Raw genomic sequence first — 23,208 nt, forward strand, 5'->3', positions numbered from 1 at the left:
TTCGATCTGAAAAGTTTAATTCTCAAAGTCAGAGCCTCTCCCCTCCCACCTCTGTAATCTCCTCCAGTCCTACAACCTCCCAGGAAATCTGTGCTCCTCTCGTTCTGGTTTCTTGACCATCCCCCGATGTCCCTCGCCCCCACCCCTGGTGGCCGTGCTTCCAGCCGCCTGCACTCTGAACTCTGGAATTCCCTCCCTCAACTTCTCCATTTCTTCCCCCTCCTTTAAGGCCTCTTTGGCCAGGTGTTTGGTTCGCTGTCTTAGTGTGAATTATTTGCGGGTTTGCGAGCTTCGTGCGGCCTTGCGTCTCAGGACATTGCCTGAAGAGCGCTGGCTTTGACCCTTGGCCTCTAGGGCTTGGGGGCGGTTGGCTTCTCTCCCTTGTCCGTTCGGAGAGGGTGGAATGTTCTAGTTCTTCCCCGTCGCTCAGCGTGTTTCTTTCCGTAGATGTTGACGAGTGCAAAACGGGAGACCACCTGTGCCGCTACAACCAGGTGTGTGAGAACACAGCGGGAAGTTACTACTGCAGCTGCCGTCGGGGTTATCGGTCACAGGGGATGGGAAGACCATGTTTGGGTAAGTGACTGGGGTGGGGGTGGGGAGGGTGGAGGGGGGCGGTAGGAAAGTGCCGAGGGCCGAAGCTCCAAAGAGCCCCCATCTCCACTGATTGTCAAAGTTTGCACTGCTCTTTGACCAGATCTAAGGGACAGGTCTCACCCGCAGTCCCTCTTGGTTGAGGGCTGCCCGGCATTGGGGAACGTACTGTGCAGGGAGCAATGAGGCCACGCACAGGCAGTGGTCCCTTTAAGATGATGCTCATGTTCAGCTTTGTGGCAATCTTAAAGGGACCACGCAGTGCAAAAACCAGGCCGTGCAATGGAGGGAAATTAAAGAGACTACTGGAATTTAATGGTAATAATAATAATCTTTATTGTCACGAGGAGGCTTACATTAACACTGCAATGAAGTTACTGTGAAAATCCCATAGTTGCCACATTCCGGCGCCTGTTCGGGTACACGGAGGGAGAATTCAGAACGTCCAAATTACCGACCAGTCCGTCTTTCAGGACTTGTGGGAGGAAGCCGGAGCACCCGGAGGAAACCCACGCAGACACGGGGAGGATGTGCAGACTCCGCACAGACAGTGACCCAAGCCGGGAATCGAACCTGGGACCCTGGTGCTGTGAAGTCACAATGCTACCCACTGTGCTACTGTGCTGCCCTGGAATTTACCAAGGGCTCCTCTCACTCTGTTAGTAGTTTGGGTCTAAGCGACATCAGTTTTCTCTGGGGTTGCCAGGATCAGTGATTCATTTTTCATTTGTAAAGAGTACAGGGCAGAGTTGGCATCTCTGGACTTTCAGTGATGGGAAGTCCAACTGGAAAGGTGGAAATAGATGAATAAATCTTCCTGGTATCAAATAAAAGTCATGTTAACAGTGACGCCTCCGTTCTAGGGAGGATCGTTGGTGTTGCTGCTGCTTTAAGTGGGCTCCGGGTGCTGGTAAATGCACCTTACACCTCTCCCCATTGCCTCTCACTTCCCTGGGGACATCTCAGGCAGGCCACCACCTGCCAATCACAGGGTCTTACCCTCACTGGGCCAGATTTTCTGGCCTCCCCATGCCGTGTTTCTCGGCGGTGGGAGGTGGCCTGACGTTGGTTGATGCCGGGAACTTCTGGTCCCGGCGCTGTCAATGGGATTTCCCATTGAACCCCCCCCACCTCGCCTCCCGTGGCGCGGGGTGCACTTGCAACTACCTTGATTCAAAGTTCAGACACAGCAGGGAAGCCTCTTGAGTCCCGACGGACCTGCTGGACATGTGAGGGTGGTGTACTGTCTTGTCTCCCTGTTGTTTCTGATGAATGTTTTATTTCATTCCCAACTACGCGCTCTGCCTCTCTCCCTCTCTCTGACTCCCACTCCCTATCCCTAGATGTTGACGAATGCCAACAGGTGCCCAAGCCCTGTGTCTACCAGTGCCAGAATCTGCCTGGCAGCTACAAGTGCCTGTGTCCCCCTGGGAAGCTGCTCCTGGCTGATGCCAAGTCCTGCGCCGGATTGGAAAAACCTAAACTGAGCAACGGCACCATCGCAAGTTTCAGGCCCCAACTCGTGTCCATTGGCCAATTCAGCCACAGTCAGCAGACTGGCCAGAACCACATTAACCCCTTCTACACTTGGCTGGGGTGGCAGATGAACAGGGAATTCGAGACACAAGACAGCAGGAAGCCCTGTCCCACTGGGTACAGAAGGAGGAATGGGGTCTGTACAGGTGAGTGCCAGAGGAAAGTCTGATTTAATAATTTGTTGTTGCCGATGGACGGTTCGAAACCTGAGCGCCAGCAACATCCTGGAGATTTACCTTTGACCAGAAACTGAGCTGGACCAGCCATATAAATGCTGCGGCTACAAGAGCAGGTCAGAGACTTGGAGTTCAGGGGGAAGTAACTCACCTCCTGACGCCACACAGTGGCAGCAGTATGTCTACCATCTACTAGATGCACTGCAGCAACTCATCAAGGCTGCTTCGGCGCCACCTTCCAAACCCACGCCTGCTACAATCTCGAAGGACAAGGGCAGCAGACGCATGGGGCACCACCACTTGGAAGTTCCCCCTCCGAGCCCCACACCACTCGGACTGAGAAACATATTGCCGTTCCTTCACTGTCACTGGGTCAAAATTCTGGAACTCCTTCCCTAACAGCACTGTGGGTGTACCTACACCCCGGGAACTGCAGCGGTTGAAGGAGGCAGCTCGCCACCACCTTCTCAAGGGGCAGTTAGGGATGGGCAACAGATGCTGGCCGAAAGTTTTTCCCCAAACCCACAGGGATTGCCGAAATTCCTGTGTTGCTGCGTGAGTTTGATGTGGTTCAACTTTGAGGGTAAGAAAAATGAAAGTATAATTGGGTGAAGGGAAAAGGGAGGGAATTGAAGAGAGAGAACAAGAGTGATAAAAATGAGAAGATCAAAATTAAGATAAGCAAACTTGCAAATGAAATGAAAACCACTTATTGTCACCCGTAGGCTTCAATGAAGTTACTGTGAAAAGCCCCTAGTCGCCACATTCCGGCACCTGTTCAGGGAGGCTGGAACGGGAATTGAACCGTGCTGCTGGCCTGCCTTGGTCTGCTTTAAAAGCCAGCGATTTAGCCCAGTGTGCTATACCAGCCCCTGGATGAGCAACATACAAGAAGTACATTTGAGGGTGGCATGGTGGGAATGTCACTGGGCTGGATATCCAGAGGCCCAGGCTAATGGTCTGGAAGGGAATGGGTTCAAATCCCACCCCAGCGACTGGCGGAGTTTAAATTCAATGAATAAATCTGGAATTGAAAGCTGCTCTCGGCAATGGTGATCATAAACCTATCGTCGGTTGTCGTAAAAGCCCATCTGGTTCACGCCACTTAGGGAAGGAAATCTGCCGTTCTTACCCGGTCTGGCCTACGTGTGACCCCCCCAGAGGCACAGCAATGAGGTCGACTCTTTACTGCCTCCTCCCCCCCACTCCACGAAATGTCTCACAAACCACTCCGTTCAGGGGCAATTCGGGTTGAGCAAAAATTAATTAAATCTATCTTCAGCAGGAGGAGCAAAGGCAGGAGGTGTTTCAGGAGCATCAGAACCCAGTCAGATCAAAAGAACAGTGGGAGAATGTGATGCGGGGAGAGAGGGGTGACAGGAGGAGGATTAGTCAGTCCGCATCATGATGGGCTGAATGGCCTGGTCCGGTTCCGTGAGGAACGATTCTGTGATTCTTTGGATTTCTCTGCAACCAGCATTGTCAGTACCCAGTAGATGGCGCCATTGCTCAACATAATCCATCCATCCTCGATCCCAGCTGCAAATACAGGAATTTGGGAAATCTTAAAATTGCCGCATAAACATTGGTGATGGAAGTAGATTAACTCCATGATTAAAGGATTCTGTTTGCTCTCGGTGAAGTATTAGCATGTGCCAAATTCCAGTACGCAGCAAAATATGTTGAATGTTGCAATTATAACTCCTGTAATGCTGTCGTGCGTCACCGAATCCATGTGACGGAGTCGCACTGGAGGTGGTATAGCCCAGTCCCGCTGGTCTATCCCAGCCTTGGGGAGATGGCAGTGGTAATATCACTGGACTAATGTTCTGGGGACATGGGCTCAAATCCATTGAATCCCTACAGTACATAAAGAGACCATTCAGCCCATCTAGTCAACACCAATCCACTGAAAGAGCACCTTAGCAACTTTGCGGGGGGGTCTCTGGGTTTGATTTTGGGTAATGAAGCTGGGCAAGTGGTTGAAGTACCAATGAGGGAGCATTTTGCAGACAAAGATCATAAATCCATTAGATTCAAGATTTTTATGGACAAGGACATGTGTGGGCCCGAAATCAAAGTTCGAGACTGGTGTAAGGATGATTTTAAAAAAATATAAATTTAGAGTACCCAATACTTTTTGTCCAATTAAGGGGGGGATTTAGCGTGGCCAATTCACCTACCCTGAACACATTTTTGGATTGTGGGGGTGAGACCCACGCAGACACGGGGAGAATGTGCAAGCTCCACACGGACAGTGACCCAGGGCCAGGCTCGAACCCGGGTCCTCGGCACCGTGAGGCAGCAGTGCTAACCATCGTGCCTCCGTGCCGCCCTGGGAAGGCCGATTTTAATGAGATCGGATATGATTTGGCCAGGCTGGGCTGGAAGCAGCCACTTTTAGGTAAATCTGTGATGGAACAGTGGGCAGGAATTAGGAACAGTTCAGGGCCAACAGCTTCCCATAAAGAAAAAGGTGGAAAAAACAAGACCTGTGAATCCTGGATATCGAGGGATATGCAGCATTGGAGAAAGAGAGAAAGGGAAGCTTATGGCAGATATTGAGGACTCAAAACTGCAGCATCCCTAAAGGCGTATAGAATGTGCAAGAGGGAACTTAAAAAGGAAATTAGGAGAGCAAAAAGGAGACATGAAAGGATACTGGCAGGTAAAATAAAGGAAATCCTAAGCTATTTTACAAGGACATTAAAGGTAAAAGGATAACTAGGGAAAGAGTAGTCCATTAAGGACCACAGTGGTCATTTTTGTGTGGAGCCAGAGGACGTAGGTGTTATATTACTTGGTTTAAGTAATATATGCCATTACTAACTGTAGATGATGTTGAAGAACACTCGAGTCTTCGAAGTAAACTGAAAGAATTTATTAAGTAACAATAAAACTAATAAATAATAACAATAATCGCTTATTGTCACAAGAAGGCTTCAATGAAGTTACTGTGAAAAGCCCCTAGTCACCACATTCCGGCACCTGTTCGGGGAGGCTGGTACGAGAATTAACCCGCGCTGCTGGCCTTGTTCTGCCTTACAAGCCAGCTGTTTAGCCCACTGTGCTGTATATGAATTTGACACTCCACTAAACTAACTCTAGCAATAAAGTAAGGATAAATAATTGTATCTAAGCTACACGGTGTCTAGGCTGTGATCTTACTCTACTGCACTGCTGCTATCTGATTACTCCTGTGTGGAAAAGACAGCTAGAGCTTCCGGGAGCTCAGTTTTATAGTGGATTTTGTAATGCCCTCTAGTGGTAGTGCCACAGCTAGGTGTTGTGATTAACCCTTTTGTTACATCTCTGTCTACATATCATTACAGTAGGTAGGGTTCTAAATGAATACTTTGTGTCAGTGTTCACTCGTGAGAGGTGCTGAGTGGGTATAGCAATCGGGGAGAAGGACTATGATAAAATTAAAGAGATTAACATAGACAGAGAGGAGGTTATGAGCGGTCTGGCTGGCTTACAAGTAGATGAATCTCCAGGGCCAGATGGAATGTAGCCCAGGCAGTTTCGTGAAGCAAGGGAGGAAATAGCAGGGACATTGGCAATAATTTTCAATTCCTGTTTAGCTGCAGGAGAGGTGCCAGAGGACTGGAGGATAGCCAATGTGACGCCATTATTCAAAAAGGGAGGGAGGGATACACCAGGAAACTACAGGCCCGGCAGTCTAACCTCAGTGGTGGGGAAACTATTGGAAGCAATTCTGAGAATAAATCTTCATTAATCGAGGCACAGAGTTTAAAAGCATGGAGGTTATGCTGGAACTGTACAAAACATTGATTAGGCCACCACTCGAATATTGTGTACTTCTGGAATCCACATTAAAAATCGCCATAGTCCCAGATGATCATAGGCTGCTTTCCCCTTCAGAATATAGAACATACTGGAGGTCATTCGGCTCGTCGAGTCTGCACTGACCCACTTAAGCCCTCACTTCCACCACATCCCCGTAACCCAAAATCCCCTCCTAATCGTTTTGGACACTAAGGGGCAATTAATCATGGCCAATCGATCTAATGTGAACGTCTTTGGACTGTGGGAAGAAACCGGAGCACCCGGAGGAAACCCACGCAGACACCGGGAGAACGTGCAGACTCTGGACAGACAGTGACCCAGCGGGGAATCGAACATGGTACCCTGGCGCTGTGAAGCCACAGTGCTAGCCACTTGTGCCACCGTGCTGCCCAAGAAGCCCATTACATGGCATTTGATTAAATGCCTTTTGGAAGTCTACATGTACCTCATCAACCCTCTGTCATCTGATCAAATTTGCCTTCAACAAACCTGTGCTGACTTTCCTCAGCCCCAAGCCGGGAATTGAACCTAGGTCACTGGCGCTATGAAGCAACACTGTGCTACCGTGCCGCACCAGCGGGGAGGGGGAGAACTGACTGGTGGTGATTTAACCTGAGGGTCACCACAACCTCAGGCGAGGGGCAAGGTTGAGAAGGCGGGGCCTTCATAAATAACCTCAGTCAGAGCGGAAATTGAGCTTGCGCTGCTGGCTTTGCATCATGCACCAGCTGCCTAGCCAAATGAGCTAAACCAGCCTCTGTCCACATTGTCCACATTACAGGAGGGATGTGAAAGCACTGGAAAGGCTGCAGAGGGGACATGGTTGAGATGTATAAGATTATGAGGGGAATAGATAGACAGGAAGAAGCTCTTCCCCTTGGTGGAGGGATCAGTGACCGGGGGGGGGGGGGGGTGCATAGATTTAAAGTAAGGGGGCAGGAGGTTTAAGGGGGGTTGCGAGGAAAAACCTTTTTACCCAGAGAGTGGTGGAAGTTTGGAACTCACTGCCTGAAAGGGTGGAAGAGGCAGAGAGCCTCATAACATTTAAGAAGTATTGAGATGTACCCTTGCGATGCGAGGGCAGACAAGGCTCTGGGCCAAGAACTGGAAAATGGGATCAGAATACTTAGGTGGATGTTTTTGACCGGCGCAGACTTGGTAGGCCGAAGGGCCTTTTCTCTGCTGTTGACCTCTGTGACCCTATGACACCTCACACAGTGTGGTTCTTGATTTTGTTTTATACCAGTTTATGAGGTGGGCAGAACATGATGACAATTATCACTTTGTGGCCTCCTCTCCTCTCCGCACAATAAAACCCAATTAAGAAAGAAATAACTTCCATTTCTTTGGCGTGTTTCTGGACCTCAGTATTTTTGAAGTGCAGCCATTTTGGGAATGTCCCAGATTAAACAATGTGGGCAGCTGAGAGCGAGCAGAAGAAATGTCGCAGGTTAGTTCTGAACCAGAATTGAGATTAATCGGCCCAGCTTTGCTCCTGATTTGTCTGTTTGGTTCCTCTCATTCCAGATATCAATGAATGCCAGACTTGGAATTTCTGTCAACATGACTGCAGGAATACGCAGGGCAGCTACCACTGTGTCTGCCCATCTGGATATCGGCTGCTTCCCAATGGTCGAAGCTGCGAGGGTGAGTGATAAACAACAAGGAGGATTGTGCATACCACAGCAGCAGCTGGTTACCCTTGGGTTTAGCCCATTGGTGAAATACCCATCCCTTTTCCCCATTCTCCAATTTTCACCAGAAGCTGCAAGTACTTCACTGCTTCCCAACTGGCCAGTCAACAGCCTGTAACTGTCAGCCTATGTCTGTCAGCCTATGTCTGTCAGCGTCTGTCTGTCAGCGTCTGTCTGTCAGCGTCTGTCTGTCAGCATCTGTCTGTCAGCGTCTGTCTGTCAGCGTCTGTCAACATCTGCCTGTCAGCGCCTGTCTGTCAGCGCCTGTCTGTCAGCGCCTGTCTGTCAGCGCCTGTCTGTCAGCGTCTGTCTGTCAGCGTCTGTCTGTCAGCGTCTGTCTGTCAGCGTCTGTCTGTCAGCGTCTGTCAACATCTGCCTGTCAGCGCCTGTCTGTCAGCGCCTGTCTGTCAGCGTCTGTCTGTCAGCGTCGGTCTGTCAGCGTCGGTCTGTCAGCGTCTGTCTGTCAGTGTCTGTCTGTCAGCGTCTGTCTGTCAGCGTCTGTCTGTCAGCGTCTGTCTGTCAGCGGCTGTCAGTCAGCGTCTGTCTGTCAACGTCTGTCTCTCTGACAGTGTCCGTCTGTCTCTCTTTCAGCCTGTGTCTGTCAGCGTCTGTCTGTCAGCGGCTGTCAGCGGCTGTCTGTCAGCGTCTCTCTGTCAGCATCTGACATCAGCATCTGTCTGTCAGCATCTGTCTGTCAGCGTCTGTCTGTCAGCATCTGTCTGTCAGCGTCTATCTGTCAGCATCTGTCTGTCAGCGTCTGTCTGTCAGCATCTGTCATCAGCATCTGTCTGTCAGCATCTGTCTGTCAGCGTCTGTCTGTCAGCGTCTGTCTGTCAGCGTCTGTCTGTCAGCGTCTATCTGTCAGCATCTGTCTGTCAGTGACTGTCAGCGCCTGTCTGTCAGCGTCCTTCTGTCTGTCAGCATCTGTCTGTCAGCGTCTGTCTGTCAGCATCTGTCTGTCAGCGTCTCTCCGTCAGCATCTGTCAGCGTCTGTCTGTCAGCGTCTGTCCGTCAGCGTCTGTCCATCAGCGTCTGTCAGTCAGTGTCTGTCCGTCGCGTCTGTCCGTTAGCGTCTGTCTGTCAGCGTTTGTCCGTCAGCGTCTGTCTGTCAGCGTCTGTCTGTCTGTCAACGTCTGTCTCTCTGACAGTGTCCGCCTGTCAGCGTCTGTCTCTCTGTCAGCATCTCTCTGTCAGTGTCTCTCTGTCAGCGTCTGCCTGTCAGCGTCTGTCTCTCTTTCAGCCTGTGTCTGTCAGCATCTTTCTGTCAGCGTCTGTCTGTCAGCATCTGTCTGTCAGCGTCTGTCGTCAGCATCTGTCTGTCAGCATCTGTCTGTCAGCATCTGTCTGTCAGCGTCGGTCAGCGTCAGTCTGTCAGCGTCTGTCTGTCAGCGTCTGTCAACATCAGTTTGTCAGTGACTGTCAGCGCCTGTCTGTCAGCGCCTGTCTGTCAGCGTCCGTCTGTCTGTCAGCATCTGTCAGCGCCTGTCTGTCAGCGTCTGTCCGTCAGTGTCTGTCCGTCGCGTCTGTCCATTAGCGTCTGTCTGTCAGCGTTTGTCCGTCAGCGTCTGTCTGTCTGTCAATGTCTATCTCTCTGACAGTGTCCGTCTGTGAGCGTCTGTCTCTCTGTCAGCATCTCTCTGTCAGTGTCTCTCTGTCAGCGTCTGCCTGTCAGCGTCTGTCTCTCTTTCAGCCTGTATCTGTCAGCGTCTGTCTGTCAGCGTCTGTCTGTCAGCATCTTTCTGTCAGCGTCTGTCGTCAGCATCTGTCTGTCAGCATCTGTCTGTCAGCATCTGTCTGTCAGCATCTGTCTGTCAGCATCTGTCTGTCAGCGTCTGTCTGTCAGCATCTGTCTGTCAGCGTCTGTCAACATCAGTCTGTCAGTGACTGTCTGTCAGCGCCTGTCTGTCAGCGTCTGTCTGTCAGCATCTGTTTGTCAGCGTCTGTCCGTCAGCGTCTGTCTGTCAGTGACTGTCTGTCAGCGCCTGTCTGGCAGCGTCCGTCTGTCAGCGTCTGTCAACATCAGTCTGTCAGTGACTGTCTGTCAGCGCATGTCTGTCAGCGTCTGTCTGTCAGCGTCTGTCTGTCAGCGTCTGTCTGTCAGTGACTGTCTGTCAGCGCCTGTCTGGCAGCGTCTGTCTGTCAGCATCGGTCTATCAGCGTCTGTCCGTCAGCGTCTGTCCGTCAGCGCCTGTCTGGCAGCGTCTGTCTGTCAGCATCGGTCTATCAGCGTCTGTCCGTCAGCATCTGTCCGTCAGCATCTGTCCGTCAGCGTCTGTCTGTCAGTGACTGTCTGTCAGCGCCTGTCTGTCAGCCTTTGTCTGTCGGCGTCTGTCTGTCTGGCAGCGTCCGTCTGTCTGTCAGCGTCTGTCTGTCAGCGTCTGTCAGTCAGCGTCTGTCTGTCAGCGTCTGTCTGTCAGCGCCTGTCTGTCAGCGTCTGTCTGTCAGCGTCTGTCTGTCAGCGTCTGTCTGTCAGCCTTTGTCTGTCAGCGTCTGTCAGCATCTGTCTGTCAGTGACTGTCTGTCAGCGCCTGTCTGTCAGCGTCCGTCTGTCTGTCAGCGTCTGTCTGTCAGCGTCTGTCTGTCAGCCTTTGTCTGTCAGCGTCTGTCAGCATCTGTCTGTCAGCGTCTGTCCGTCAGCGTCTATCCGTCAGCGTCTGTCCGTCGCGTCTGTCCGTCAGCATCTGTCTGTCAGCGTCTGTCTGTCAACGTCTGTCCGTCAGCGTCTATCCGTCAGCGTCTGTCCGTCGCGTCTGTCCGTCAACATCAGTCTGTCAGTGACTGTCTGTCAGCGCCTGTCTCAGTGTCTGTCAGCATCTGTTTGTCAGCGTCTGTCCGTCAGCGTCTGTCTGTCAGTGACTGTCTGTCAGCGCCTGTCTGGCAGCGTCCGTCTGTCAGCGTCTGTCAACATCAGTCTGTCAGTGACTGTCTGTCAGCGCATGTCTGTCAGCGTCTGTCTGTCAGCGTCTGTCTGTCAGCGTCTGTCTGTCAGTGACTGTCTGTCAGCGCCTGTCTGGCAGCGCCTGTCTGTCAGCATCGGTCTATCAGCGTCTGTCCGTCAGCGTCTGTCAACATCAGTCTGTCAGTGACTGTCTGTCAGCGCCTGTCTGTCAGCGTCTTTCAGCGTCTGTCTGTCAGCGTCTGTCTGTCAGCGTCTGTCTGTCAGTGACTGTCTGTCAGCGCCTGTCTGGCAGCGTCTGTCTGTCAGCATCGGTCTATCAGCGTCTGTCCGTCAGCGTCTGTCCGTCAGCGCCTGTCTGGCAGCGTCTGTCTGTCAGCATCGGTCTATCAGCGTCTGTCCGTCAGCGTCTGTCCGTCAGCGTCTGTCTGTCAGTGACTGTCTGTCAGCGCCTGTCTGTCAACCTTTGTCTGTCGGCGTCTGTCTGTCTGGCAGCGTCCGTCTGTCTGTCAGCGTCTGTCTGTCAGCGTCTGTCAGTCAGCGTCTGTCTGTCAGCGTCTGTCTGTCAGCGCCTGTCTGTCAGCGTCTGTCTGTCAGCGTCTGTCTGTCAGCGTCTGTCTGTCAGCCTTTGTCTGTCAGCGTCTGTCAGCATCTGTCTGTCAGTGACTGTCTGTCAGCGCCTGTCTGTCAGCGTCCGTCTGTCTGTCAGCATCTGTCTGTCAGCGTCTGTCTGTCAGCGTCTGTCTGTCAGCGTCTGTCTGTCAGCCTTTGTCTGTCAGCGTCTGTCAGCATCTGTCTGTCAGCGTCTGTCCGTCAGCGTCTATCCGTCAGCGTCTGTCCGTCGCGTCTGTCCGTCAGCATCTGTCTGTCAGCGTCTGTCTGTCAACGTCTGTCTCTCTGACAGTGTCCGCCTGTCTCTCTGTCAGCAGCTCTCTGTCAGTGTCTTTCTGTCAGCGTCTCTCTGTCAGTGTCTGTCTCTCTGTCAGCCTGTGTCTGTCAGCGTCTGTCTGTCAGCGTCTGTCAGCATCTGTCTGTCAGCGTCTGTCTGTCAGCGTCTGTCTGTCAGTGACTGTCTGTCAGCGTCTGTCTGTCAGCGTCCGTCTGTCTTTCAGCATCCATCTGTCTGTCAGTGTCTGTCAGCGTCCGTCTGTCTGTCAGCGTCCGTCTGTCAGCATCCGTCTGACTGTCAGCGTCTGACTGTCAACGTCTGCCTGTCAGCATCTGTCTGTCAGCGTCACCGCCTGTCAACAGCGTCCGTCTGTCTGTCAGCGTCTGTCTGTCAGCATCTGCCGTCAGCGTCCATCTGTCTGTAAGCGCCTGTCTGTCAGCATCTGTCGACAGCGTCCGTCTGTCTGTCAGCGTCTGTCAGCATCTGCCGTCAGCGTCCATCTGTCTGTAAGCGCCTGTCTGTCAGCATCTGCCGTCAGCGTCCATCTGTCTGTCAGCGCCTGTCAGTCAGCGTCTGCTTGTAAGTGTCTGTCTGCCTGTCAGTGTCTGCCTGTCAGTGTCTGCCTGTCAGTGTCTGCCTGTCAGCCTCTACCTGTCAGTGTCTGCCTATCAGCGTCTGCCTGTCAGCATCTGCCTGTCAGCATCTGCCTGTCAGTGTCTGTCTGTCAGCGTCTGTCCGCACCTGTCTGTCAGCGTCTGTCTGTCAGCATCCATCTGTCTGTCAGTGTCTGTCAGCGTCCGTCTGTCTGTCAGCGTCCGTCTGTCAGCATCCGTCTGACTGTCAACGTCTGCTTGTCAGCGTCTGTCTGTCGGTCAGACTCTGTCGACAGCGTCCGTCGTCTGTCAGCGTCTGTCTGTCAGCATCTGCCGTCAGCGTCCGTCTGTCTGTCAGAGTCTGCCTGTCAGCGTCTGCCTGTCAGCGCCTGTCAGTCAGCGTCTGCTTGTAAGTGTCTGTCTGCCTGTCAGTGTCTGAATGTCAGCGTCTGCCTATCAGCATTTGCCTGTCAGTGTCTGACTGTCAGCGTCTGTCAGCACCTGTCTGTCAGCATCTGTCTGTCTGTCAGCATCCATCTGTCTGTCAGCACCTGTCTGTCAGTGTCTGTCAGCGCCTGTCTGTCAGTGTCCGTCTGTCTGTCAGCGTCCGTCTGTCTGTCAGCGTCTGCCTGTCAGCGTCTGTCTGTATGTCAACATCTGTCGTCAGTGTCTGTCAGCATCACCGCCTGTCGTCAGCGTCCGTCTGTCTGTCTGCGCCTGTCTGTCAGCGTCTGTCAGAGTCTGCCTGCCAGCGTCTGTCTGTCAGCGTCTGCTTGTCAGTGTCTGCCTGTCAGTGTCTGTCTGCCTGTCAGTGTCTGCCTGTCAGCATCTGCATGTCAGTGTCTGTCTGTTCGCCTCTGCCTGTCAGCGTCTGCCTGTCAGTATCTGCCTGTCAGCATCTGCCTGTCTGTGTCTGTCTGTCAGCATTCATCTGTCTGTCAGCGTCCGTCTGTCAGCATCTGTCTGTCTGTCAGCGTCTGTCTGTCATCGTCTGTCTGTCAGCGTCTGTCTGTCAGCGTCTGTCTGTCAGCATCTGTCGTCAGTGTCCATCTGTCTGTCAGTATCTGTCGTCAGCGGCTGTCTGTCTGTCAGCGCCTGTCTCAGTGTCTGACTGTCAACGTCTGCCTGTCAGCATCTGTCTGTCGGCCAGCGTCTGTCGTCAGTGTCTGTCAGCGTCACCGCCTGTCGTCAGCGTCCGTCTGTCTGTCTGCGCCTGTCTGTCAGCGTCTGTCAGAGTCTGCCTGCCAGCGTCTGTCTGTCAGCGTCTGCTTGTCAGTGTCTGCCTGTCAGTGTCTGTCTGCCTGTCAGTGTCTGCCTGTCAGCATCTGCATGTCAGTGTCTGTCTGTTAGCCTCTGCCTGTCAGCGTCTGCCTGTCAGCGTCTGCCTGTCAGTATCTGCCTGTCAGCATCTGCCTGTCTGTGTCTGTCTGTCAGCATCCATCTGTCTGTCAGCGTCCGTCTGTCAGCGTCTGTCTGTCTGTCAGCGTCTGTCTGTCATCGTCTGTCTGTCAGCGTCTGTCTGTCAGCGTCTGTCTGTCAGCATCTGTCGTCAGTGTCCATCTGTCTGTCAGTATCTGTCGTCAGCGGCTGTCTGTCTGTCAGCGCCTGTCTCAGTGTCTGACTGTCAACGTCTGCCTGTCAGCATCTGTCTGTCGGCCAGCGTCTGTCGTCAGTGTCTGTCAGCGTCACCGCCTGTCGACAGTGTCCGTCTGTCTGTCAGCGTCTGTCTGTCAGCGTCTGTCTGTCAGCATCTGCCGTCAGCATCCATCTGTCTGTAAGCGCCTGTCTGTCAGCATCTGTCGTCAGCGTCCGCCTGTCTGTCAGTGTCTGCCTGTCAGTGTCTGCCTGTCAGCGTCTGCCTGTCAGCCTCTGCCTGTCAGCACCTGCCTGTCAGCGTCTGTCTGTCAGCGCCTGCCTGTCAGCGCCTGCCTGTCAGCATCTGTCTGTCGGCCAGCGTCTGTCGTCAGCGTCTGTCTGTCAGCATCTGTCGACAGTGTCCGTCTGTCTGTCAGCGTCTGTCTGTCAGCGTCTGTCTGTCAGCATCTGCCGTCAGCATCCATCTGTCTGTCAGCGTCTGTCTGTCAGCGTCTGTCTGTCAGCGCCTGTCTGCCTGTCAGTGTCTGCCTATCAGCACCTGCCTTGTCAGCGTCTGTGCCTGCCTGTCTGTGATTATGTGACTATCTGTGAATCCGTGTCTGTATGTGAGTCTTTGTGACTGTGTGTATATGTGATTGTCCTATCTGTGTACGTATGTCACTGTGACTGTGTCTGTATGTGACTCTGCCTGTGCCTGCCTGTCTGTGATTGTATGTGACTGCCTGTGTCTGTATGTGACTATCTGTATGTGAGTTTCTGTGACTGTCTGTGTCTGTATGTGAATGTATGTGTCTGTATGTGACAGTCTGTGATGGTCTGTGACTGTATGTGAAGGTCTGTGATGGTCTGTGACTGTATGAGACTGCCTGTGTCTGTATGTAACTGTGTCTGTTTGGGGCTGTCTCTGTCTGTATGTGACTGCATGTGTCTGTATGCGACTGCCTGTGTCTGTATGCAACTGTCTGTGCCTGTATGCGACTGTCTGTGTCTATATGCATCTGTCTGTGCCTGTATGCGACTGTCTGTGTCTGTATATGACTGCATGTGTCTGTATGTGACTGTCTATGTTTGTATGTGAAGTATGTGTCTGTATGCAACTGTCTGTGTCTGTTTGCGACTGTCTGTATGCGACTGCTTGTGTCTGTTTGCGACTGCCTGTGACTGTATGTGACTGCCTGTGTCTGTATGCGACTGTTTGTGTCTGTGTGCGACTGTTTGTGTCTGTGTGCAACTGTCTGTGTCTGTATGTGACTGTCTGTGTCTATATGCGTCTGTCTGTGCCTGTATGCGACTGTCTGTGTCTGTATATGACTGCATGTGTCTGTATGCGACTGTCTATGTTTGTATGTGAAGTATGTGTCTGTATGCAACTGTCTGAGTCTGTATGCAACTGTCTGTGTCTGTTTGCGACTGTCTGTATGCGACTGCTTGTGTCTGTTTGCGACTGCCTGTGACTGTATGTGACTGCCTGTGTCTGTATGCGACTGTTTGTGTCTGTGTGCGACTGTTTGTGTCTGTGTGCAACTGTCTGTGTCTGTATGTGACTGTCTGTCTGTATGCGACTGCTAGTGTCCGTATGTGACTGCCTGTGTCTGTATGTGACTGTCGGTGTCTGTATGCGGCTGTCTTTGTCTGTATGTGACAAAATGTATCCATATGTGACTGTCTGCGTCTGAATGTCTCTCTGTATTTGACTATCTGCATGTGACTGTCTCTGTCTGTCTCTGTCTGTATGTGACTGCCTGTGTCTGTGTGTGACTCTCTGTGTCAGTATCTGTCTGTATATGACTGTCTGTGTCTTTATGTCGCTTCTCTGTCTGTATCTGGATATCTCTGTCTGTATCTGACTGTGTCTATATTTGATTGTCCACATCTGTATGTGATTGCCTCTGACTGTCTCTGTTGCCATGTGACTGCCTGTGTCTGCTCGACACTCTGTGTCAGCCTGTGACTACATATGTTGCTTTGATATTGTCTGTGTCACTATGTGACTACCTGTGTCTGTGCCTGGCTGTGTGTGTATATATGTGATATCTGTGCCTGTATGAGGCTGTCTGCATCTGTGTTTTTATGTGTCTGTATCTGTATCCGACTGCCTTTGTATGTGACTGTCTGTATGTGACTGTATTTGACTGTGTGTTGGCGACTATGTTTATCTGTGCTTGACTATCTGCATGAGATTGCCTGTGACTGTCTGTGTTTTTCTTTGCAACTGTCTGTGGCAGTCTGTATCTATATGTGACTGACTGTCTGGATATGACTGTATATGACTGTGTCTGTGACTGCCTGTGATAGTCTGCGATTGTCTGTGACAGTCCGTGTCTATATTTTATTCATATTATTTTACGAGATGTGGGCGTCGCTGGTTAGGCCGCATTTATTGCCCATCCCTAGTTGCCCTTGAGAAGGTGGTGGTGAGCTGCCTTCTTGAACCGCTGCAGTCCTTGATGTGTAGGTACACACACTGTGCTGTTCGGGAGGGCGTGCCAGGATGTTGTCCCAGCGACAGTGAAGGAACGGCGATATATTTCCAAGTCAGGGTGGTGAGTGACTTGGAGGGGAACCTCCAGGCGGTGGGGTTCCCAGGTATCTGCTGCTCTTGTCCTTCTAGATGGTAGTGGGCTTGGAAGGTGCTGTCTGAGGAAACCTTATTCAGAAAAGATTCACTCGGCTGTTTCCTGGAATGAAGTCTTGTGAAGAAAAGTTGAGCAGGTTAGGCCCGGCCTGATTGGAGTTCAGGAGCACCAGGGATGACCTTGTTGTGAAACATGTGAGATTCTGAGGGAGCTCGAGAGGGTAGATGCTGGGAGAATGTTTCCCCTCACGGAAGAATCTAGAACGAGGGGGTGACAGTTTAAAAATAAGAGGTCTCCCATTTAAGATGGAGGAGGAGGAGGAATGTCTTCCCTCAGAGGGTGTTTAGAATTTGGGATTCTCTCCCATGGAGAACAGGGGAGGATGGCTCATTGAATATATTCATCGCTGAGTCAGAGAGATTTCCGATCGACAAGGGTTTATGGGGGCACAACAAGAATGTAGAGTTGATCAGATCAGCCGGATGCAGAGCAGGCCCGATGGGCTGAATGGCCAACTTCTGCTCCTATTTGTGATGATCTTAAGAGCATCGTTGGGCCAATTGTCTTTTGTTGAGAATGTTGAACTGTGCCTATCTTCTTATTAACTTTGAAACCCCTCCAATCAAATTCCCTTCTTTATTTCAGATATTGACGAATGTCAGGAACAGAATATTAAGTGTGGACTGAACCAGATGTGTTTTAATACCAGAGGCAGCCACCAGTGTATCAATACCCCATGTCCAGCTACCTACCGCAGGGGAACACGTCCCGGGTAAGAGGACAAATCCAGTTTGTGCCCTTCGGAAGGTGCTCTTTTTCTCCTCAGTCTGAAACTCACGGCCGTCTCCCTCGCTCTTTCTCTCCTTTCTCCCCCACCCTCTAGGACCTGTTTCCGCCGCTGTATCCTGCACTGCTCAGCGGGACCCCTGGCTTTCCAGTACAAGCTGCTGACCCTCCCTCGTGGCATCTCGGCCAAACATGACGTGGTCCGTCTCTCGGCATTCTCAGAGCGCGGCGAGCTGCAGAGCCGGACCAACTTCACCGCCATCGAGCAGGACGCGACGAGTCCCTTCGCCATCCGCACCGAGGAGGGTCGCGGCATCGTGCACACGCTGCGCCCACTGGCCGAACCCGGGGTGTACCGCCTGAAAGTGCGAGCTGCCACCTACAGCGAGCAATGGACACTGAAATACCAGAGTGTCTTTGTCATCGTGATAGCGGTGTCCCCGTACCCTTACTGAGACAGGAGGCTTCTTCTGAGGGAGCAGCGTCTTGTCGGCAAATGTGTTGATGCAAATTTGTATTCTTTTACTATCTTGCAAAATTAAGGTTGTTCGTTATTTTTCCACCTGGTGTCAGGCCTTCAGAGGCCTGTTCTTTCCTGTCTTGTGGTAATAGATCATAGATCATAGAATTTACAGTAGAGGAGGAGGCCGTTTGGCCCTCCGAATCTGCACCGGCCCACGGAAAGATCACCCTACCTAAGCCCAATCCTCCACCCCATCCCCGTAACCCCATCTAACCTGTTTGGACACTTAAGGACAATTTTAGCACGGCCAATCCACCTAACCGGCACATCTTTGGACTGTGGGAGGAAACCGGAGCACCCGGAGGAAACCCACGCAGACACGGGGAGAACGTGCAGACTCCGCACAGGCAGTGACCCGAGACGGAAATCGAACCTGGGACCCTGGAGCTGTGAGGCAACTGTGCTAACCACTGTGCCGCCCATATGGCGTGCTCGTAGCGGTGGACCATCTTCCCAGACGATTTCATCCCCAATGTGGGACTGAATTCTGTAAATCTGCTCGTGTTTGGGTTGGGTTGACGTCGGGGACACTAAGACGGTTAACGTTCACCTTTTCGAAGTAAAACCCCCAATCATTTTGAAATGTCCTTCAGGTGAGGCACCCAATCTTTATAGGACTTTGGCCAACTTTATCAGAAGGTTGAGATGGACGGCTCCAGTCAAATCGCGGTAGACTTTAATATTAACCAAAGAAACCCTGGCGAACACTTAGCCGGGCCTGGATTTGACCGAACTGCTACAGGCAATCCTTCACCACTCCCACAGGCAATCCTTCACCACTCCCACAGGCAATCCTTCACCACTCCCACAGGCAATCCTTCACCACTCCCACAGGCAATCCTTCACCACTCCCACAGGCAATCCTTCACCACTCCCACAGGCAATCCTTCACCACTCCCACAGGCAATCCTTCACCACTCCCACAGGCAATCCTTCACCACTCCCACAGGCAATCCTTCACCACTCCCACAGGCAATCCTTCACCACTCCCAAAAGGGCTTTTCTTTTATTTTTAAATTGCCAATGTTTCCCCGTGCATTTTGTTTTTTTAACACTTAACCAGCCAGCCTGTTTTGAAGGAGCAGTCAGTGCTCTCTCTCTCCCTCTCTCAGGGTGTGTGACAGGACCTGTCACATGATAAACAACACAGTGAGGGGGTCTATTCACTGAGGATTTGTGTGGCACAGCGACTCTGTGTGGTTCGAGCTGGTTGTTCATTTTCCACTTATGCCTCTGAAGGGGCCATAAATGAGGTAGTTCAGCACCTGTGACCTCACACAGGAGGAGTGAGGCGTTCTTGCTCCAGTAGTTTCCCCCTCAGCCGCAGCGTTCCCCTCCTCCGCCCCAGTGAGCTCCAACTCTTCATCTTCCTGCTCTCTCTCTCTTTAAAAATCCGCAAATCTATTTGTAAATGCACCTTCAGCCACGTCTCCTCTACCCTCTATCACTCAGATTGTGTCCCTCCTGCATCCCGTCCCCTCTCCTAAACCCTCTACTACTCAGTCTCCTATGCCCCCCCCTCCACAAACCATCCAACATTCAGCCCTCCTGACCCCCACCCCCCCCGTCCCTCCACCTTCTCCCCTCTCCCCTACTTCTGGAAGCCCCACATACATATTACAGTAGCGTTTTTCAAACTTGTTTTGCCATTTTTACCAATCGGCCACCCTTCACGACTCATGCCGCCTGACCTGTGTGACCCACGCCACCTGAACTTTGCGACCCACCATTTTCACTTGTCTTTAATCTGGCATGAGTGCCCGCTGGGTCCTCGCGATCTCAACAGCAATTTAACGTCCCAAGGAGGCGGTCTGTCCCGCTGGGCTCCGGGCCTGCGCACTGCCAAGGTGGCAACCATGTACGGAACGGCTGGCACTCTGATTTCCGGATGCGGCCGGCATGTTTACTAGCCGGTCACGCTGTTGGGCACTACTTACCACGATTGGGAACGCCGTGACACTTGGCCCTGCGACCCTCCCGACCTCCGTCCGTGGGGGTCACGACCCTGGGGGTTTGGAAATGACTGAATCGCAGCATCTCCTGCCTCAGTGCTCTGGGTCTCCACATCCAAATGGAGGTACACTACAGCAGGTGAACTTTGTTACCCGCACTCCAGATGGGCAACACATCTGTCACTGCTACATACAAACATGTGGAGCAGGAGGTAGGCCACTCGGCCCCTCAAGACTGCCGCCATTCAATGAGGTCATGGCTGATCTGATTGTAACCTCAACCCCACATTCCTGTCCCCCCCCCCCGAAAACCTTTCACCCCCTGAATCCAGAATCAATGTGGCTCTGCCTTAAAAATATTCAAAGACTCTGCTTCCGCTGCCTTCTGAGGAAGAAAGATTCAGAGACTTGCCACCCGCAGAGAAAATAATTCTCCTCATCCCCTGTCTCAATGGGCCTCCCTTTATTTTTAAACCCCCTGGTTCTAGATTCTCCCACAAGAGGAAACATCCGCTCCACATCCACCCTGTCAATACGCCCAAGGATCTTAAAGGCTTTGACCACATCGCTTCTTATTCTTCGAAACTCCAGCAGATACACGTCCAACCTTTCCTCATTAGACAAGCCGTCCATTCCAGGTATTATTCCAATAAATCTTCTCCAAACTGCTTCCAATGCTTTCAATACATCTTTCTTAAAATAAGGGGCAAAGTTTTCCGGTATCGGCGCGATGTCCGCCAACCGGCGCCAAAAACGGCGCAAAACAGTCGGGCATCGGGCCGCCCCAAAGGTGCGGAATCCTCCGCATCTTTGGGGGCCAAGCCCCAACATTGAGGGGCTAGGCCCGCGCCGGACTGATTTCCGCCCCGCCAGCTGGCGGAAAAGGCCTTTGCTGCCCCACCAGCTGGCGCGGAAACGACATTGCCGGGCGGCACATGCGCGGGAGCATTAGCGGCCGCTCACGCATCCCCACGCATGCGCAGTGGAGGGAGTCTCTTCCGCCTCCGCCATGGTGGAGACCATGGCGAAGGCGGAAGGAAAAGAGTGCCCCCACGGCACAGGCCCGCCCGCGGATCGATGGGCCCCGATCGTGGGCCAGGCCACCGTGGGGGCACCCCCCCGGGGCCAGATCGCCCCGCGCCCCCCCCCAGGACCCCGGAGCCCGCCCGCGCCGCCTTGTCCCGCCGGTAAGAGAGGTGGTTTAATCCACGCCGGCGGGACAGGCATTCTAGCAGCGGGACTTCAGCCCATCCGGGCCGGAGAATCGCGGGGGGGCCCGCTAACTGGCGCGACGCTATTCCCGCCCCCGCCGCCGGAGAATTCGGCAACCGGCGGGGGCGGGATTCACGACAGCCCCCGGCAATTCTCCGACCCGGCGGGGGGTTGGAGAATCTCGCCCAAGGTGACCAATGCTGTGCACGGTACACCAGATGTGGCATCAGCAATGCCCTGTACAACTGAAGCAATAAGCAGCAACATTCCATTAGCTTTCCTAACTACTTGCTGTCCCCATATACTAACCTTTTGCGATTCATGCGTCAGGACACCCAGATCCCCTCTGCACCTCAGGGCAGGATTCTCCGGCCCCCCCGCCGGGTCGGAGAATCCCCGGGGGGTGGAGCGAATCCCAATCTGACGCCGGATGCTGTATTCGGGAACCGTTGGCAGCACCCCCCCCCCCCGGCAATTCTCCGGGCCCCAATGGGCCGAGCGGCCGTCGTTTCCTGGCCAGTCCCGCCCGCGTGAAAGGGACATGGTCCATCACGGCAGGACCAGGCTTGGAGGCCGGCCAGGTGAGCCCTTGGGGGGGCGCGGGGGTATCCGGGGGGGGGGGGGGGCCACAGTGGCCTGGCCCACGATCGAGGCCCACCGACCTGCGGGCGGGCCTGTGCCGTGGGGGCACTCTTTCCTTCCGCGCCGGCCTCTGTAGGGCTCCACCATGGACGGCGCGGAGAAGAACCCCCTCTGCGCATGCGCAGGAAACACGCCGGAGGTTCTGCACATGCGGTAACTCGTGCCAGCCCTTCTCTGCCGGTTGGCGCGGCGCCATCCCCTCCGGTGCTGGCCTAGCCCCCGGAAGTGCGGAGTGGTTCGCACCACTCTTGGCGCCGGCGTCGGGCCATCCGGCCAGTTGCGGGAGAATCCCGCCCTCGAGCTCTGGAATCTCGCACCATTTAGATAATAAGCTTCTATTTTATCCTTCCTGCCAAAATGGACAATTTCACATTTTCCCACATTCTGATCCATTTTTGCCCATTCATTTAGTCTGTTTCCTTTTTTAGCCTTCTTATGTTCACTCACAACTTACTTTCCTACCCACCTTTGTGTCATTAGCAAATTTATCAACCATGCCATCGGCCCCTTCAACCAAGTCATTCATATAAATGGTAAAGAGTTGAGATCCCAGAACTGATCCCTGTGGCACGCTACTCGCTACATCTGCTAACCAGAAAATTAGGCACTTATGCCCACCCTCTATCCTATTCGACAACCAAGCTTCAATCCGCACCAATTTGTTACCCGCTACGCCATGAGTTTAGATTTTCTGCAATAACCGTCTATGTGGCACCTTATCAAATGCCTTCTGAGAATCTAAATACAGTGCATTCACTGGTCCCCCTTTATCCACAGCATATGTTACTTCTTTAAAGAACTCCAATAAATTGGCTAGGCATGATTTCTATTTTACAAAACCATGTTAACTCTGCCTGATTACCGAGTGCCCCGCTATAAAATCTTTAATAATAGCTTCTAACGTTTTCCCTATGACAGACGTTAAGCAAACTGGGCTATAGTTTCCTGCTTTCTGTCTCCCTCCCTTTTTGAATAAAAGATACATTTGCTATTTTCCAATGTAATGGAACCTGCCACGAATCTAGGGAGCTGGGAAAATTAATACCAACGCGTCAACTATCTCACTGGCGGGGCACCATGGTGGCGCAGTGGGTTAGCCCTGTTGCCTCACAGCGCCGAGGTCCCAGGTTCGATCCCAGCTCTGGGGCATTGTCCGTGTGTAGTTTGCACATTCTCCCCATGCGTGCATGGGTTTTGCCCCCGGAAACCATAGATGTGCAGGCTTGGTGGATTGGCCAAGCTAAATTGCCCCTTAATTGGAAAAGATGAATTGGTTGCTCCATATCTCACTGGCCACTTCCTTTAAGACCCAAGGATGAAGTCCATCAGGACCCTGGGACCAATTTAGCATGGCCAATCCACCTACCCTGCACATCTTTGGGTTGTGGGGGTGAAACCCACACAGACATGGGGAGAATGTGCAAACTCCACACGGACAGTGACCCAGAGCCGGGATCCAACCTCGGCGCCGTGAGGCAGCAGTGCTAACCACTGCACCACTGTGCTGCCCTCCCAGACTCTCTTTCTGCAGGACCAACAAACACTCACACGCACTTGTTAACTCTTTTTAAAATATCTATAGAAATTCTTTATATTTGTAGCTAGTTTTCTCTCAATTTATTTTTCCCCTCATTAATCTTTTAGTCATTCTTTGCTATTTCTTATACTCTGTCCAATCTTCCGACCTGCTACCCATCTTTGCACAATTATATGTTTTTTCTTTTATTTTGATC

General features: G+C 52.5%; 1 protein-coding gene across 1 annotated transcript in view; it reads left to right on the top strand.

The window, feature by feature from the left end:
- Positions 1-20,642, top strand: part of LOC140399244 (hemicentin-1-like) — a 492,970-nt gene extending 472,328 nt beyond the window's left edge. The window contains 5 exon segments of the mRNA XM_072488667.1: positions 448-576; positions 1,938-2,276; positions 7,644-7,763; positions 17,006-17,132; positions 17,244-20,642. Coding sequence (XP_072344768.1) covers positions 448-576; positions 1,938-2,276; positions 7,644-7,763; positions 17,006-17,132; positions 17,244-17,601 — 1,073 coding nt within the window. The 3' untranslated portion in view covers positions 17,602-20,642.
- Positions 20,643-23,208: the final 2,566 nt, after the last annotated feature.

The sequence above is a fragment of the Scyliorhinus torazame genome, chromosome 22 (assembly GCF_047496885.1).
Source record: "Scyliorhinus torazame isolate Kashiwa2021f chromosome 22, sScyTor2.1, whole genome shotgun sequence".
Lineage (NCBI taxonomy): Eukaryota > Metazoa > Chordata > Chondrichthyes > Carcharhiniformes > Scyliorhinidae > Scyliorhinus > Scyliorhinus torazame.